The sequence below is a fragment of the Chiroxiphia lanceolata genome, chromosome 17 (genome assembly GCF_009829145.1).
Source record: "Chiroxiphia lanceolata isolate bChiLan1 chromosome 17, bChiLan1.pri, whole genome shotgun sequence".
Lineage (NCBI taxonomy): Eukaryota > Metazoa > Chordata > Aves > Passeriformes > Pipridae > Chiroxiphia > Chiroxiphia lanceolata.
This window is the reverse complement of record NC_045653.1, coordinates 1,476,088-1,493,694: the sequence shown is the minus strand read 5'-3', so window position 1 is coordinate 1,493,694 and position 17,607 is coordinate 1,476,088. Positions and strand designations below refer to the sequence as shown.

Here is a 17,607-nt window from a genome sequence, read left to right as displayed (position 1 = left end):
GCTCGGGAGTAACTCTGAGAGGCTGAAAGTCTCTGCATGTCACACTGCACCCATCAGTGACCAGAGCCATGAGGGTGTCACGTGTCACCTGGTGACTGTGACCGATGCTGCCCTGCTGTTGTCCCCTCTTGACAACCGCCCCGCAGGCCCCACCCTGTGCTGCTGCCAGGGCCACCTGAGCCCCTTGGACTCCAGGCTAAGCAAACCAAGCTCCCCCAGCTCCGTCTTACAAGCTGTGTGCACCACCCTGGGGGTCCCCAGGACTCGCTTCAGCACAGAGAAGGAGCCGAGCGGGAACCAACGCTGCCCTCCAGCCACTGGCCACTCTGTGTGGTCACTGCCACCACCCTCACTGCCGGGGTACGTGGCTCCTGTGACCCCGAGGGAGGTGTCTGGGATGGCTGTGACTGTTAGTAGGAAGTTCCAGGATGAGGAACCACCAAAGACTGAGACTGTGGCACAGCAGGGAAGGAAATTCCTGTTGGAGAGCGGGGTGCTCCCACTGCTCCCCTTTGGGTGAGCCCCGGCATGAGCCGCTCAAACCAACTCACATGCACAAGTCTGGGCCTCCACCAGTGTGGTTTAACCCCAGCTGGCAACTAAATACCACACAGCTGCTTGTTCATCCCCCACCCCTTCCTCCCCTCTCCCCTGGTGGGCAGGAGATTTGGAAAATGTAAGTAAACCTCACAGGTTGAGAAAAGAACAGTTTAATAAGTAAAACACAATAAAATATGAAGACATCTCTCAAGTCCTTGAACCTCCAGGTGGGGGAGAGAAGAGCATGTTCGAGATCATCTGATGGAACTGATGGGGCACAAGTCTGTGGGGCCTGATGAGATGCCTGCCAGGATCCTGAAGGAATGGGCTGATGGGGTTGCCAAGCCCCTCTCTACCCCACTTGAAAACTCAAGCAAAGTCCCCGGGGACTGGAACTGAGGAAATACTGCTCCTCTTTTTAAAGAGGGGAGAAAGGAAAACTGGGGGACTACAGACTGGAGAGCCTCACCCTCTGTGCCTGGGAAGATCATGGAGCAGATCCTCATGGAAGCAATGTTAAGGCAGAAGCCAGACAAGGAGGTGACCTGAGACAGCCAGCATAGCCCCACCACAATATTGTGCCTGACAACTGGTGACAGAGCAACTGCAACAGTCAACAAGGGGAGACCGACCCATGTCACCTGCCTGGACTGTTGCAAGGACACAGACCCACACAGCGTCATCTCCAAACCAGGGGAGTTGGGGAAGGAGCTGTAGGAACAGATAGAGGCTGGGGAAGGGGCTATAGGAACCCATAAAATCTGAGGAAGGGGCTGTTGGAACTGTAGAGCCTGTGGAAACTGGAGAAGGGGCTACAGGAACAAATCAGGGGTGGAGGGGAGAGAGGCTATAGGAACCCATAAAGTCCAGGGAAGGGCTATAGAAACTGTGAGAAATAAAAACCCAGTCGGGCAATTTCCAATCAGAATTTATTATATGATAAAAGCAAATTCAGCGCCGGGTGATCAGGGAAGGGGTTCAACAACTCCCAACGCCTGTCACACCCAAAGAAGACAGTTGTTCTACATTTATTTCCAGCTACTACATGAATATTCATTATACATAAGTATAAACATTACACATTGTTAGGTACATGAGTATAAACATTATTTCTTAACAAGAATGTTATCTATAAGCATAATATATTGTTAAATCAGACATTCAGCAGATGTTTGCTTGTTATCTATAAATTTTAAGAAAGGTGCTATTATCTAGCTAACTAAACAAAATTCTCTCACTATAAATCCTACACAAGGTAAAAGGGAGGTAACTTGTTTTATCTCTTTATAGGGGCCCAATTAAGTTTTACGATTTGTTTTTCTTTTCTCTCTCCAGGTCATATTGACCTTACACTGTTTTCTCTTAATTAGCCCGAATCATTTTCTCAGTTTATCACAGAAACCACATGGGCTGGGAGAAGGGTTATAGAAATCCATAGAGACTGGGAGAGCAGGGGGAGGGGGCTACAGGAACACAGGGGGCTGGGGAAGGGACTACAGGGAACCATAGGGGCTGGGGGAGGGGAAGAAGGGCCTACAGGAATCCATAAGGGCTGGGGGAGAGGCTATAGGACATGTGGGGTGGGGAGGAGCTATAGGAACCCATAGGGGCTGTGGGAGATGGGGAGGGGCTATAGGAACCCAGAGAATCACAGAATGGTTTGAGTTTGAAAGGACCTTAATGATCATCTCCCTGCAACCCCCCGTATGATGGCAGCCACCACAAAAACTATCACTATATGATGGTAGCCACCACAAAAACTATCACTATATGATGGCAGCCTGTCAGGACCTGTTTCCAGCAACGCTGCCATGGCAACCAGCAGTGAGGCCTGTTTCTAGGGGCAACCTTTACACCTTTACACTTAAAGCCCACTGGGGCCCTGGTCCCACACAGGTGGCCTCCCACAGGCCTCTGAGGACCCTGGGCAGATGTCAGCACGTACCGACCCCAGAGGTCCACCTGGGGTCTACCTGGCTGCCAAAACACACCGGTTCTAAAGCTGCTGTTTCGGGGCTTTGTAATCTGCTCTCTCGTTTTGCTGTTCCAGATTATACACAAAGCAATAACAGATCACACATCACCAGTGTCCTGGTACAGGATTGGACCAGGAAGGAGGGTATTGAGTGGGTTTTCCACACACCCTACTATCCCCAGGGAAATGGGATGGTGGAGCATGTGAATGGTCTGTTAAAACATTCTCTGAAAGCACACAAATCTGGAAGGGATGAAAGGTTACCCTCTGAATCAGCTAAACAACAATAGGGGCCGATGGGCAGGCCTGTATTGAGGGCTTTCTTGAGCTCCATGTCTCTCAAATCAGGTCCAAATAATAAAATTGATGACTTTTAGGACAATCTGAAGATGGGCCAGCCAGTCATGGTCAGTAATACATAGGACAAGGATGTGAGTGTTTCAAATCCCCTCTGGTAACAGTAGAGAACACATCCAGCTTTCCAACCCCTCCAAACTCACAAAACTATGGATTTGTGACTTTACTAACATAGCAGGATGTGATTTTAACTATTGCCTAGGAGAAACTGTGTTACAGAACATACACAGCAACTTTATGTTACACAAGTTTGTCTCCAACACCGATTGAAAGGGACATTATCCTGGTCAGAAACCTGCTGGAACATCCTGACCTGCACAAACTGCTACAACAGCTGAAGAAGAAAAGTCAGAAGACATTGATCAGTGTCCATCACAATATGGAAAAGACACATCATGTTGTACCAGTCCTTTAGGACACGTGCCCAGAATAAAAACAAGTACAACAGACATTCAAACACCACAAAAAAATCTTTTATTGCAGTGAGAATAAAAAAAAACTAACAAAGAGAATCAAAAGCTAAAAAGAATATAAAATAACTACTTTATCGGTTGGCATTAAAACAATACTATGAACAGCATTTAATACAGTAGTAACTAGGAAAAAAAAGAGAGTTAAAGGGATACCAAAAAAAGGATATTAAAATAATACTACAGAACAGCTTTTAATACAATATTAATTGGTAAAAAGGAACTAAAGGGATACCAAAAAAGGATCTTAATGCAATATTACCGGTGTACAAATAGGAATGTTTGTCTCTTCCTGTATCTTCCCTACTTGTATGGCTCAAATGTGCCACTGCATGGACCCAAAAGACCAAAGGGTGTTGTCAATCCATAAGTCCATTCCTCTAATAACATCAATCCCTATTATATATTCTAATATTTTTGCTACCATTACTCTGTAAGGTTTTGGTGGATGGTCTGCTATTCGTAGTGTTATTTCCAGCATACACCCCTGAACTACCTGTTCCCCAAGGCCCCATACAGGTGCTGGGTCCCCCTTATGTTTGTCAGGATTGCCATGAGTAATAGTGACCTCTGTCTCAGTATCAACCAATGCTTGTTGATCAACAGTTTGCTTGTTCTTTGTGGACCAATGTATTGTACAAGTGGTAAAAGGTCGTTGATCCTCATGAACACGGCAAACAGCGGGGACTGCACTGGGGCTTGGCCACACCCCTATTCAAGTTTATGATGCTCCTCGTATGGAGGAGTGTTGGCCTTTGCTGGCTCAAACCCTGAAAATACTGGATCTGTGTTACAGAACCGATCGACTGTGTCCTGCATCTCAACCCGGGGATACGTCTGTTCTTGTTTTGTAGCTCTTCTAATTTGGTGCTGTCTGGCTAACCTCCATAAGGCTTCTGTTGGCTGCCCATCAATATCTCTTTTGGGAACTCCTTTTTTAAGTACATCTTGAAATAACTTAGTTCCTTCCCCTTTTCCTCCTTCCCCTCCTCTCCGGTTTTCACTATTATCTCCTTTATTTCCACAGTCAGCTGTTTTGTCTGTGTGTGGGAGATCTGGAAGGTCGCCGAGTTGCTGCAACCTCTCTACAATCCCTTCTATGGGTACCCCCGGGTTAGACAATAACAGTGGAATGATGTATGGTTTCCAGGGTAAAGGACACCTTCTAACAATTTGTTTCTCATTACTGGAATTAAAGGCTGTCGTATGTAAAGTTCGGGGCTCTGCAATTCAGTAGCTGTTTTCATCACTTCCCCTTTCAATATCCTGATTGCTTGATGAAGAGTTACCCAGGATGAACTTCCATCCTGCCATGATCCATCATTGGTAAAACAGTCACTAAAACATTCAGCAATAACTGAAACTAAGGTTTTACTAACTCTCTGTTAGCTGTGACATCATAGGGAAGCATGTGATGTCACAGGGATGATATAATATCACAGGAGAGATGTGATGTCATATGGTGGTGGTGACGTCACAGGAAGGATGTGACATCACGTGGACGATATGATATCACAAGGGAGATGTGATGCAACATAATGGATGTGATGTCACAGGGGAGATGTGATGTCATAGTGGAGATGTGATGTCACAGGAAGGATGTGACATCACAGGGATGATATGATATCACAGGAGAGATGTGATGTTATAAGATGGTTGTGACGTCACAGGGGACCTGTGATGTCATATGATGGATATGACATCATAGGGAAGATTGCGACGTCACAGGAAGTATGTGATGTCACAGGAGAGCATGTGATGTCACGGGGATGATATAATATCACAGTAGAGATGTGATGTCACAGGAAGGATGTGATGTCACAGGGAGGATGTGATATCACAGGAGATATGTGATGTTTTATGACGGTTGTGACGTCACGGGGTACCTGTGAGGTCATATGATGGATGTGACGTCATACGGAAGATGTGACGACACAGGAAGAATGTCAGAGGGGAGCATGTGATGTCACAGGGATGATATGATATCACACGAGAGATGTGATGTCATATGATGGATGAGAGGTCACAAGGGAGCTGTGATGTCACAGGGGAGGATGTGATGTCATAGGGAGGATGTCATCTCACAGGGCAGGTGTGATGTCACAGGGGAGCTCTGATGTCACGGTGACAAAGCGATGTCACAGGAAGGACGTGATGTCACAGGGACGATATGATATCTAAGGATATATGTGATGTTATATGATGGTTGTGACATCACAGGGGAGCTCTGATGTCATAAGATGGGTGTGACATCACAGGAAGGATGTGCCAATTTGTATTAATTGTGTTATTCCACAGACTGTTGGAGGGAGTCCTTTTGTTGATGCCGGCGTAACTGGTGGAAATATCCACTGAGGGGTTTCCCTTTTGCTGTGATGTGTCAGTCCCCGAAAAAGGGCACTGGAATTGCCCCACCTGGTGGATCTGTTTGGTGGAGGGTTCCTGGGCGGAAAATGGGACAGACTAGATCGGACTGACAGGGGTTTGTTTTTCACAGGAGAAATATGATGTCATAGGGGAGCTGTGATGTCACAGGGGAGCTGTCATGTCATGGGGAGGGTGTGATGTCACAGGCACAATGTGACATCACAAGGATGATATGATATCAAAGGAGAGATGTGATGTCACAACAAGGATCACACCGGGCAGGTATGATGTCACGGGGAGGATGTGATGTCATAGGGATGATATCACAGGAGAGGTGTGATGTCATATGATAACTGTCATATGATGGATGTGCCATCATAGGGGAGATGTGACGACACAGGAAGGATGTGATATCAGAAGGGAGATGGGCTGTCATATGATGGATGTGACGTCACAGGAAGGATGTGACACCACAGGAAGGATGTGATGTCACAGGGGAGATGTGATGCCATGGGGGACATGTGATGTCACCGGGATGATGTGATGTCACAGGGGAGCACATGATGTCACAGGCATTATATGATATCACAAGGGAGGTGTGATGTCATATGACAGCTCCCCTGTGACATCACATCCTCCTCGTGACATCACACCTGCCCTGTGAGATCAAATCATTCCTGTGACATCACATCTCCCCTATGACATCACGGCTCCCCTGTGACATCACATCTCCCCTGTGACATCATATCCTTTCCTTGACATCACAGTTACCCTATGACATCAGAGCCCCCCGCTGACATCACATCCTTCCTATGACATCACAGCTCCCCTATGATGCCACATCCATCATATGACATCACATCTCCCTTGTGATATCACATTTTCCCCTGTGACATCACATCCTCCCTGAGACATCACATCGTCCCTGTGACATCACAGCTCTCTGTGACTTCACATCTCTCCTATGACATCACATCCTCTCCATGACATCACATCTCCCATATGATGTCACATCCAGCATATGACATCACAGCTCCCATATGACATCACATCCTCCTTGTGACGTCGCAGCCTTCCTGTGACATCACATCCATCATATGACATCACATCTCTCCTTTGATATCATATCATCCTTGTGACATCACATTGTTCCCATCCTCCCTGTGACATCACAGTTCCCCTGTGACATCATATGCTTCCTGTGACATCACATCTCCCCTATGATGTCACATGCATCTTATGACATCACACCTCCCCTGTGATATCACATAATCCCTGTGACATCATGTCCTCCTCCTGACATCACATCGTCCCTGTGACATCACAGCTCCCCTGTGACATCACATCCTCCCTGTGACATCACAGCTCCCCTGTGACATCACATCCTTCCTGTGACATCACATCTCTCCTGTGAAAAACAAACCCCTGTCAGTCCGATCTAGTCTGTCCCATTTTCCGCCCAGGAACCCTCCACCAAACAGATCCACCAGGTGGGGCAATTCCAGTGCCCTTTTTCAGGGACTGACACATCACAGCAAAAGGGAAACCCCTCAGTGGATATTTCCACCAGTTACTCCGGCATCAACAAAAGGACTCCCTCCAACAGTCTGTGGAATAGCACAATTAATACAAATTGGCACAGGTTAAAGGTTCGTGGTGGTCAGGGACAGGGCCTGGCTGCAAAAACACACTTCAATGTCAAAATTGTTGTTAAAGCAAAGCACAAACTCTAAACCAAATCAATCCACAAATACATTAGGAAGCAAAACCCAGCTCTAGTCCTTCCAAGCAGTGACTAACACGCAGAGCTGACACTTCCCACCCAGCACAGGTGACCCTGAGGGGGAGGAAGGCAGGTTCAACCCCTCCGTTAATCCCAGCAGTTTCAATGGAATTCTCCCTCCAATTCTTTCCCCATTTCCAACTATCTTTTATGCTATTTCAGAGTTTGAGGAATTCTAATGAGAAGTGCTACAATTGTTTCTGGGTGCCTGGGGAGCTTTGTGGGGCATCCTGACCTTATCCCAGTCAGGAAGCGGCAGCTGGAGTCTCTTTGCTGTCCAGGAAGCAGCAGCTGGTTTTCCTCTCTAATTCTTATTCTACGTTACCTTTTATCCTTATCTCTCTCTCCACACTCTGGGAGCATTTCTCTGGCTTGTCCAGGTCCCTCTGGATGCCATCCCATCCCTCAGGTGTGTCACCTGCCCCGCTCAGCTCAGTGTCACGGGCTCAGGGTGCCCTCCATCCATTGGCCTCCATCATTAAGGAAGATGTCGGATACTGGGGCCAGGAGTGAGGAATTGGAGGGTGTGGAGTCCAGCTGGGGATTCCTTGCTGGGGATAAGGGCACGGACAGCGGGATTGGGGAGGGGGCAGCAGTCCTCAGCCTCTGGAGGTGGCTCCTGCTGAGTGGGAAGGACAGGAATGGCTTTGAGAAAGATCTTGCAAATTCCCAGTGGAGGAGGTGCCCAGGATGTGAGGGAATTCCCCTTGGGGTGGAGGCAATCACAATCCCCCTGAGCAGCTTCACCTCCCCTGGGCCCCTCCTCAGTCAATGTTCCTCAATTATCCAACAAACGAGGCACGAAGCAGAAACGGGCAAAAGGAAAATCTTCCGACTCCTGGGGAAAATCCAAGGCAAATAGTCAAGTCATTGACCTGAGATGTTTTCCCAGCTGCCCCACAATGATCTCTTGTGTCTGGTCAGGGGCCCGTAAGGATGGAAGGTGTCCTGGAAATGTGGCCAAAGGTGAGTGGAGAATTGAGGCTGTGTCAGGTGCCGGGAGCCCCCGCTCAGTGCCTGTCCTTGATCTCTGCCCACGGGGGTCCCAGCACAGAGGGGCCTCTGAGGCGGGTGGGGAGGGAGGTAGAGTGGGGCAGGAAGGTGCCATCCTGCTGAGGGCCAGTGCTGGGCCCAGGGCAGGGCAGGGCCATCCCTGGGGACAGGGGCAGTGGGGCAGCTTTGTTTTAAATGCCAAAGAGCATTTTGTATGTATACATCATTAGTTAACCCTAAAAAACTTTGTGGCATCAACATCATCTACTATCTCTAAGTCAGTCCCTTGCTCCATTAATTGAACCATCCACATCTGTGCTCGCTCCACAGGTTGCTGAGAATATTTAGATAAAAGATTTTTAATGTATTCTGGGGAGAAATCAACAATCTCATCCTGTCTTACTTGGTTACCCTGATTATCCACCACAGCCTTCCATCGTACAACAGGGGCTGCCCTTGCTTCATGTGTCAACTCATCTGTTGTTGATGGCTTCCCTGAATTTTCTATAGAATCATCCTCATCAGAATCATCACTACTACTCCATACGTTACCATCCCACTTCTCTGGGTCCCAATCAGGGGCAGTGACTACAGCTCACACCCGTGGCCCCCGATCACCTCGGTCTATTTTCCTTTACCTGCACCGAATAGTTCTCTCAGCATATTTCTCAGCTAAAGTAACACATTTATCTTCTACCCTGTTCTTTTCAGTTTGAAGGTCAAGCAAAGCCTGGCATTGTACCAACTGAGTGGCTCTTACAGCATTCAGCTGCTCCTGCAGTTTGTTGTTCTTTTCTAATTCCTTTTGCAATTTTTCCAAGTTAACTTACATGCAGCGAGCAGCACACCCCCTGTATGTCTGGCATGTTCCAGACAAATGCTTGATTTAGTAGTAGGGGTTTGTGTAAACTGCTTCCAGTATTGCAATACCTCCATCAGGGCCTGCTGTCCCCAGCATTCAGGGGAAATCTTTGTACATGTGTCCCATTTATTCCATAAGGTATTCCATGGCTCCTGCCCCCATTCTACTAATTCTCGGGGAGGAGCAGTGGTTTTCTTGGGTGCATTTCCACCTGTGGCCGACCCTCCTAACCACTTCTTCATCTTAATCTACTAAATGTTCTCACTAACAAATACAATAACAACAACAGGTTCTCAGTTTCAAACTAAACACAACATCTATACACAAATCCACAAATACGATTTCAAGCTAAATACAAGACACTCCAATCCACAAACTGTGGCCCTTACACCACAAAGAAATCTAACCACATATACACATCAAATCTGAAGTCTGTGTTTGTACCAACCACAGAATACACACTCTATAATAGCTCCGAATGGATCCTCAAAAAGACATATCTATGAATAAAACAACAATAAAACCTAACCCACTGAGTATCTTCTAGGCTTTGATCAGCTCCACATCAAATACAATAGAAATTTAGAGTCCAGTCTAGCCTTACCTCCTGGATGCCTCTAGGTCCCAAGATATATTTATTGCAGTTATTACAAAGAAGTCGTACATATAATGAACAGTTGCAAAAGGGACAAATCTTAATTCTAGTGTGGTATATTCATAATTAATTGCTCAGAACTACCTCCCATATACGAAAAACAAACAAAGCATATAAAACACAGGCACTGTCACCCATATAGTAACTTTATCAACAAAAACCGGTTCAAAATAGGCAAAAAACAAACAAAACATATAAAACACAGACATCAGCACCCCCGGCACCCACACACCCCGAGGGTTAATTGAACTCTATGTTTCACCACCCACACAGGGACGGGGCTCCACAGGCTGTGCTCTCCACCTGAGAATCTCCCTTCTCACACATCTCACACGGGGATGTGGCTCTACAAGCTGTGCACTTCACCTGAAGATCCCCCCACCACTCATGCAGGGACACAGCTTCGTTGGCTGAGCACTCCACCAACGAATTTCCCTACACAACACTGTTTATTCCACCATGCATCCTGCTGACTACGCCAATTTATGTACTAGTCCGTTAGGATACATGCCTGGAATAAAAACAAGTACAACAGACATTCAAACACCACAAAAAATCTTTTATTGCAGTGAGAATAAAAAAAAACTAGCAAAGAGAATCAAAAGCTAAAAAGAATACAAAATAACTACTTTATCGGTTGGCATTAAAACAATACTATGAACAGCATTTAATACAGTAGTAACTAGGAAAAAAAAGAGAGTTAAAGGGATACCAAAAAAAGGATATTAAAACAATACTACAGAACAGCTTTTAATACAATATTAATTAGTAAAAAGGAACTAAAGGGATACCAAAAAAGGATCTTAACGCAATATTACAGACAACTTCTAACAAAATATTAGTTAGTAAAAAGGGGAATTAAAGGGAAATAGTATGGACAACTTTTATTACAGTATTAACTAACAAAGGGGAATTAAAGGGACACTAAAAAGATATAAAACATTTGCTTTCTTGGTTGCTTCCTGTCAATAAACTGTGCTTACCCACACAGATGGGCCAGGGCTGCCAGGATCTGCAGCAGCTGGTCGCTGCCCGTGCTTAGCGGGCGTCCCTGCGGAGCAACACAGTCTCCATGGCAGGATGAGGATCGCTCACCCCAGCAGTCCTGACACCCCATTTTATCAGCTCTACATTACACCACGTAGGGCCAGGACGCAGTATAAGGTGATGCCTGAGTGGCAGCCAAACCCCACCTGTTCATCACCTGAGAGCAACAGTCTGTGCATGCCCTGCTGTAGGGCAAGGGGCGAGCGACCCCTGCCCACATCATCTTCCTCTCACCATCATCTTTCTCACCCCTATGTATGACCTCTACCATTGTGTTTCCATTTCCATCTTGCAGTATGGAGCCAAGCCAAGGAGGAACTCAGCTCTGATAATGGGGGACATCAAGTTGACTTGCTAAAGACACAATGGACCTTACAGTTAACTTGTGCAATGAAGTTACATTGTACAATACTCTGGCTGGTTTCACATTCTAATATAATTTCTTTCTCACCCGTCTATGCTCCACTGATCATCTAATTCAAAAGTACCCCCCTTACACATGTCCCAGAATGAGTGAGGAGAGATGGAGAACATCACTGGTGAGTAAAGTTTCTAGAGTGGTCCCCAACTGCCACAGGCTTTTTCAACCTAATGCTACATCCTGTTGTTGGGATATTGATCCCAACTGGGATTTGGTTTGTGTTAGTAACTGCAGTGTGTGTAAGAGTGCAGTACCTAACCCAGCAATTGAGAAAACTGACTTGTCCAGAAATACAAAGGTTGAAGTGAAAGATACGTGTTCGTTTTGCCAGAACCAGATGCTATGTTTTATTTAGTAGATATTGCTAAGTTTTAACATCTTAATATAAGAACTAACACCTTTTAAGTCATGTGAGTTAAGGTAAATAACAAAACATTGGAGACCAATGTTTCTCAACATATTTGCCAAAATACTATACATATACACTGTGGACACCTCTGATAAGATAACTCTGATATAATTTATTTAATAAGAAGTGTGCAATACTGGTAATTGTGTAGTAAGTAATTCCAGTTAAAGCTTTTTGTCCTTTTGACCTTTTGTCCTTTTCCCTGTAAATGTGTTGAGCAAAGGGGAAGCAGTAGCAGTCCTTGCACGAGCAAAAGGTGCCAACCTCCAACTGACACAGGTGGTCTGTGCACTACAGAACCTCTGACTGCCACCCCACTTGGATTGCATTGATCCAAGAGGGACAACACTTAAACAGGGAAGCAGCCTTGGAAAATAGAGTAGCTGGACATTGCTTGTTACTCCAGGCGTGAAGATTTGGAAGGACTTTGTTGTTCCAGTCTCACAGATAACAATAAACCAATAGAAGCCAAATTTTAAAACTTTAAAGCTTTAGTACAAACCACAAGACAGGACCCGAACGGGATAAACAGGTGGAATGGCTGGTCAAATATATTTCCTTCTGTTACCTCAATATTGAAACAATTTATCAGTTTGGTATTAAAGAGATTCAGAGTTTTACTTGTTGTAGAGATCACGATCTGCTGTTTTACTTAAGTATGGCCAACAGGTCTTGCTCAAATTCATGGATACAAATATGATTCTGCTCCAATTTAAAGTGTGCAGCGAATGTTTTATACGAAATAGCTCCAATATAAAGGTGGCTTTGAAGACATGAGCAAGAGAACGTGACCAACAGCAACCTGCCCATACGACTGAGGCTGTTCTTAGAACAAAACACATCAAACTCCCTGAAAGAAGTAGGGTTGCAACAAAACTGTACAAACTCAGTGAATGAGTATTTACTGTGCCTGACTCCACTTGCTTGGTGACATCTTCCCTGTAATGCCTTCAGGGCAGGACTGGGGTCACACACCAGGGCTGGGATGAGGGGCTGGGCATGGCCAAGCTCCTGCTCCCACAGAATCACAGAACGGGTCACGTTGGAAGGGACCACAGTGGGGCATCTGGTCCCACCTCCCTGAGCCAGCAGGGTTGTCCCAGAGCACGTGGCCAGTCCAGACAGTTCTGGAATATCTCCAGTGAGAAGACTCCACACCCTCTCTGGTCTCTGTCCCAGTGCTCGGTCACTGCACAGCAAAGTTCTTCTTCGTGTTCAGGTGGAACTTCCTGGGCATCAGTTTCTGCCCCGTTGCCTCATGTCCTAGTGGTTGGCATCACTGAGAAAAGCCTGGCTCCATCTTCTTGGCACCCCCCTTTAGATATTTATCCACATTGATTCAGTAAAAGTGAGACCAGAGTGTCTCGACGCTGCAGCCAGAGACAGGGCGAGGCAGCCCCGGCCGGGAGCGGCTCCGTGCGAGCCCCTGCCCAGTGCCCGCGGGGAGAGCAGCGCCCGAAGAGCCGCCCCGGCCCCTCCGCTGCCTTCCCGAACCCTCCGCCGCTCCTTAGCTCATCACACAGGGAAAGGACACGCCCTCGACGGGGTCCTGCTCTGCCATGCCGGCTTCCAGCCAGTTTAATCCCCCTTGCTCACAGACCACACCGCTGAGCAGTTGCAATATTCTGCCCCAAATGGACTGTGGGTTTGCCGTTCCAATCCCGGGCAGGGCATGAAAAAAAGAGAAAAACCCAGAACAGAATCCAGAGTGATCTTGCAGGGCCAGAGCAGCAGAGGGAGGATGTTCTGCCTCCTGCTATTTTCCAGTGCTGACCTGACTGAGAAGGGGGTCTGAGAGGCCAAGCTGCCCAGGAGCAGAGCTGGCTGCTTGCAGGGAGCATTTCCCTCCCTAGTGCTGGCTGTCTGGGCAGGGAACAGGAGGGAACTCTTCTGGTTTGGCCAGGCAGGAGGGAAGGACTCTTGAAGCCTGGGAGAGAGGGGGGCTGCTGTGCAGGGGTGGGGGTGAGTCCTGCTGATCCTGAAGGGCTGAAAATACCTGACTCTGGGCCTCCCCCGTTTCCCTGCCTCCCTCCTCTGGACAAGCAAGAGCCAAAGGACACCTGGCAGAGCAGTCCCCACGTGGAGACACCACTGTCCATGCCCTGCCCAGCGACAGCAGGTATTTGAGCAGAGCTTCTGAGGGAGCTCACTCTGAGAAAGGACCCTGGAAAAAGGATCACAGGGTAAAGACCAGCACTGTCCTTCACACAAGGTGAAAGGCAGGCTGCCTCAAACAGGACCCATCCCTCCACTCGCCTGACAGCAAAGCTTGTTATATGAGACAAAAATGCTGGTCATTCCTCACCTCCCTCCCTCAGATGCCCTGTTAACTTGTGTCTCAGTGAGACTGAGGCTGCAGAAGGCGATGGGACAGGTTTCAGCATGGAAAACCCCCATACACAGTTTGGCCTGGCTGGAAGGAAGCACAAGCAAGCCCTTGGCAGTAAACTCTTTATTGACAAAACAAGGGCATGGGTCTGTGAGTGCTGTCCGGGGGCTCTTCACCTCTCCTGCCACACACCTCGCTCTCCTCAGACGGGCTGTGGGCGCACAGCTCTGTGCCGTGCTCCGGCCTGGGCAGGGGGCTTCGGCCCCGCCGGAGGGACGGGCTGGTGGGGACACTCTGGGTCCCCAGAGGGGAGGGTGTCCTCAGCAGCATCACTCTCATTTCCACCTTGGGGTGTGGGTGGGTTTGCAGCAGGCCCTTGGAAGTTTCCTTTGGGGTTTGGTGCAGTCTCAAGTTGACCAAGTCGCTCCAATAAAGACTGAACAATCCGCTTTGCCATGGTCTTTATATCCAAAGTGCTGGCTAAGGCTGTTGGATTAATTTCTCTCTCCAAGTTCTCCTCCACTGTTGCAAGAATGTCAGCCTCCAAGGTTTTGTCATAGCCAGTTCCTTCTGCACGCTGCTGTGGTTCTAAGGCAGGCAACTTTGCTCCTGTGCTTGCTTCCAGCCTCTGCTGTTCAGATGCTCTGGGGACTCCTGACTGCAGCTTTTTCTTGGACACCTTTTTGCTGTGAAGCCCCAGGATTTCAGTGTACTCAGAGGTAGAGCGTTTTTCTAACCAAAGAGCTAGGTAGGATTTCAAGAAGAAGCGAGCACTATTAACAGCTTCTTGGGTGAGTTTGTCAAGCCAAGTGTGTAAACGTGCTCTGTCTGAAGCTTCCTTGGATTTGTCTGCTCGGGTGGTTCCTCTATCAACAGGTCTGGCTGCTGCCTCTGCCTTAGCAGTTCTGGATTCCAGATGGTCCCCCAAGTCCTCCAACACCATCGCTACAAGCTCTTGGGCCACCACTTCTATTTTCTGCTGGCGTCTTAGAGGTTTCTCAAAAGGCCCGGGTTTCCTGCAGATGTGAGAAGACTGCCCTCTGATCCCTCGGGCAGCCCTCCTTAAAAAGGTGACATGCTGATCCTGAGGAACCCTCAGATTCCCAAACACTTTGTGTGCAACCGTATTGACCAGACATTGGAGCTTCTGGGCTTCTGCTGCAGTTAGTTGTTCCTCTGCCCATGAAAACACATCTGGCCGTCCCAATATCTCCTCTGCCTGTAGCTTGAGCCTGGTCAGATAGTCCCTGTACTGATTGAACTCCTTCACAGTGCAAACCACCTATGGAGGGACGAGGGCAGAACCCCCCAGGCACTGTCAAACCATGCAGAACTGCCCTCCCCAGTGGGAGGGGAGCTGCTCCTCTGCTCACCATTGCCCCCACTGCCCCTGGTGTCAGAGCCCCTGATTCCCCCCGGCCAGGGCTGAGCGATGCTCCTCGCCCCGGCTCCAGGCCTCGCCCCGGCTGCCTCCTCGGCACACGGGCAGCACGGGGCTGCCTGAGAGGAGCAGGGCTGGGACTTCCCAGGGGGATGTTGGCACCATTTCTGCTCCCAGGGAAACCAGCCCACAGCCCTGCCCTCTGCCCACAGCAGGCGGCTGCAGCAAGTGCTCTGGGAACCCGCTTGGAGAGGGCTGTTCTTGATCAGCCCGACACCCAAACCTACGTTATTGTCACGGGTGACAAAGCCCTGTCTCCTCAGCAACTTCAGGACATCCTTGCGATGGTGGTAGTCCCGCAGGTGGGGGTCATGCAGGCAGTTGTACTCTATGCTGAGGTGGTGGCTGTAGGGATCATCCAGGGAGTAATAAAGACATGGACCTTGAAGCTGTAAGAGAGAATTTCCAGAGTATGAAGGAGTCAGGAGAGAGCAGGAAAGAGGTGCCACACGGTACTTGTGAAAAGGTAAAGGTACTTTGAAGACCAACACTTTTCTCCATTCTTCTGAAGGCACAGAGACCCACAGAGCCAAACTGTGGGGCCAGGCTGGGCTGTGATGGGCTGGGGGAAAGAAGACAAACCCCACCAGCAAACTGGCATCTTGCACCACCAGGAAGAAATGCAGACCCATCCACAAATGAACCTTCCAAGTGAAAAGGTCAAGTCCAGCATTCAAATGCAGCCAATGGAGAATGCAGGAAAGAGCCTCCTTGGCTTAGGCAGGCCCAAGGGCTGTGCCGACTGACGCTGCCACTGGGAAGTCTCTGTCCTGGGAATGAGCAGCACAGGCTGCAGGAAGAGGAGGAGGACAGTGTGTGCATTCCCCAAGAAGGGAAGGCAAAGCTGCTCCAAAGACACCAACAAGGCAAGCAGGAGAAGGCTGGAGTCCCCTCAGAGGTGCCCCAGAGCCCGGCTCGACATTGCTGGGTGAGCGGGAGGGCGCATTGCCCCAGCACCCCAACACAAAGTCACCTGCTGCAGGTGTGGGCCCTACCACACACGTGCACCGAGCCAGAAACCAGTGCAGAGAACTGATAAGTCCTTTTTCTCTGCGTTCCAGGGAGCTTGAGCTTCCCTCCACTGCCCAGCCCTGTCCGACTGAAGGGCTGCAGCTCCTGCTGCAGAGTAGGTGGCCACAGGAACTCCTCTACCTGATGGGGACCCCACCAAAGAGGAGAGCTGATCTACTCCTTTCTACTTGCTTTACCTTTTCCCCCAGCTTTCCCCTGCAGAAGACAGGCTTGGATCTGGGTTTCACATGGATCCTGAACCCGACTGGGAAGTCCAGCAGGTCAAAATCCATCACCTCAGTAGCTCAGCCTCACAGGTGCAGTGCTCTGGGGCCGAGGTGGGAACACACGGACACCCAGGTGTCACCCAGGTGTCAGCTCCTGCACAGCAGTGCTCTACAGCCCCTTCCAAGAGCACAGCAGTGCTCTACAGCCCCTTCCAAGAGCTCTCCTGGTGCTGTGAGCCTGAGCAGTGCTCCACAGCCCCTTCCAAGAGCTCTCCTGGTGCTGCAATCCCGCACTGTCTCCTCGAGCTCCAGAGGCATAATAGCTGGTGTGTCCCAGTGAGTGGCTGAATACACCCATGGGACATTGTGACATCATGGTGATGCCACATCACTGCATTGTCACACCATTGCGTTGACATCCTGTCATTCACTGTCTGACCTTTGCAATGCCAGACCAGAAATCCCCTCTCCAGGATCAAAGGAGCTGATTTCAGTCCTTTTAGGTCTGGGAGACCCCTGACTGCCCTCTTGTGTCTCTGCAGTAACTACACTCGCAGCTTTCTTGGGTGACCCCCTTCTTACCAGCTCTCTTCCCTCTCAATTCACGTACCCAGGCTTCCAGCTTAGAGGTGGGTTCACCATCCCACTCCTTCATGTCTTCCTCCAGTCAAGCAGAAAGAACCAGAGTTCACCACGTGGCCTGAGCTTGGGATTTCCTTT

General features: G+C 48.7%; 1 protein-coding gene across 1 annotated transcript; it reads right to left on the bottom strand.

Annotated features, from left to right (window-relative positions):
• Window positions 1-14,313: 14,313 nt before the first annotated feature.
• Window positions 14,314-17,073, bottom strand: LOC116795351. The gene is made up of 3 exons (XM_032705012.1): window positions 16,858-17,073; window positions 15,877-16,038; window positions 14,314-15,490 (listed from the first exon to the last, which is right to left on the bottom strand). The coding sequence occupies exons 1-3, from the start codon at window positions 16,951-16,953 to the stop codon at window positions 14,411-14,413; spliced, it is 1,338 nt and encodes a 445-aa protein (XP_032560903.1). The 5' UTR covers window positions 16,954-17,073; the 3' UTR covers window positions 14,314-14,410.
• Between the last annotated feature and the right edge of the window lie 534 nt (window positions 17,074-17,607).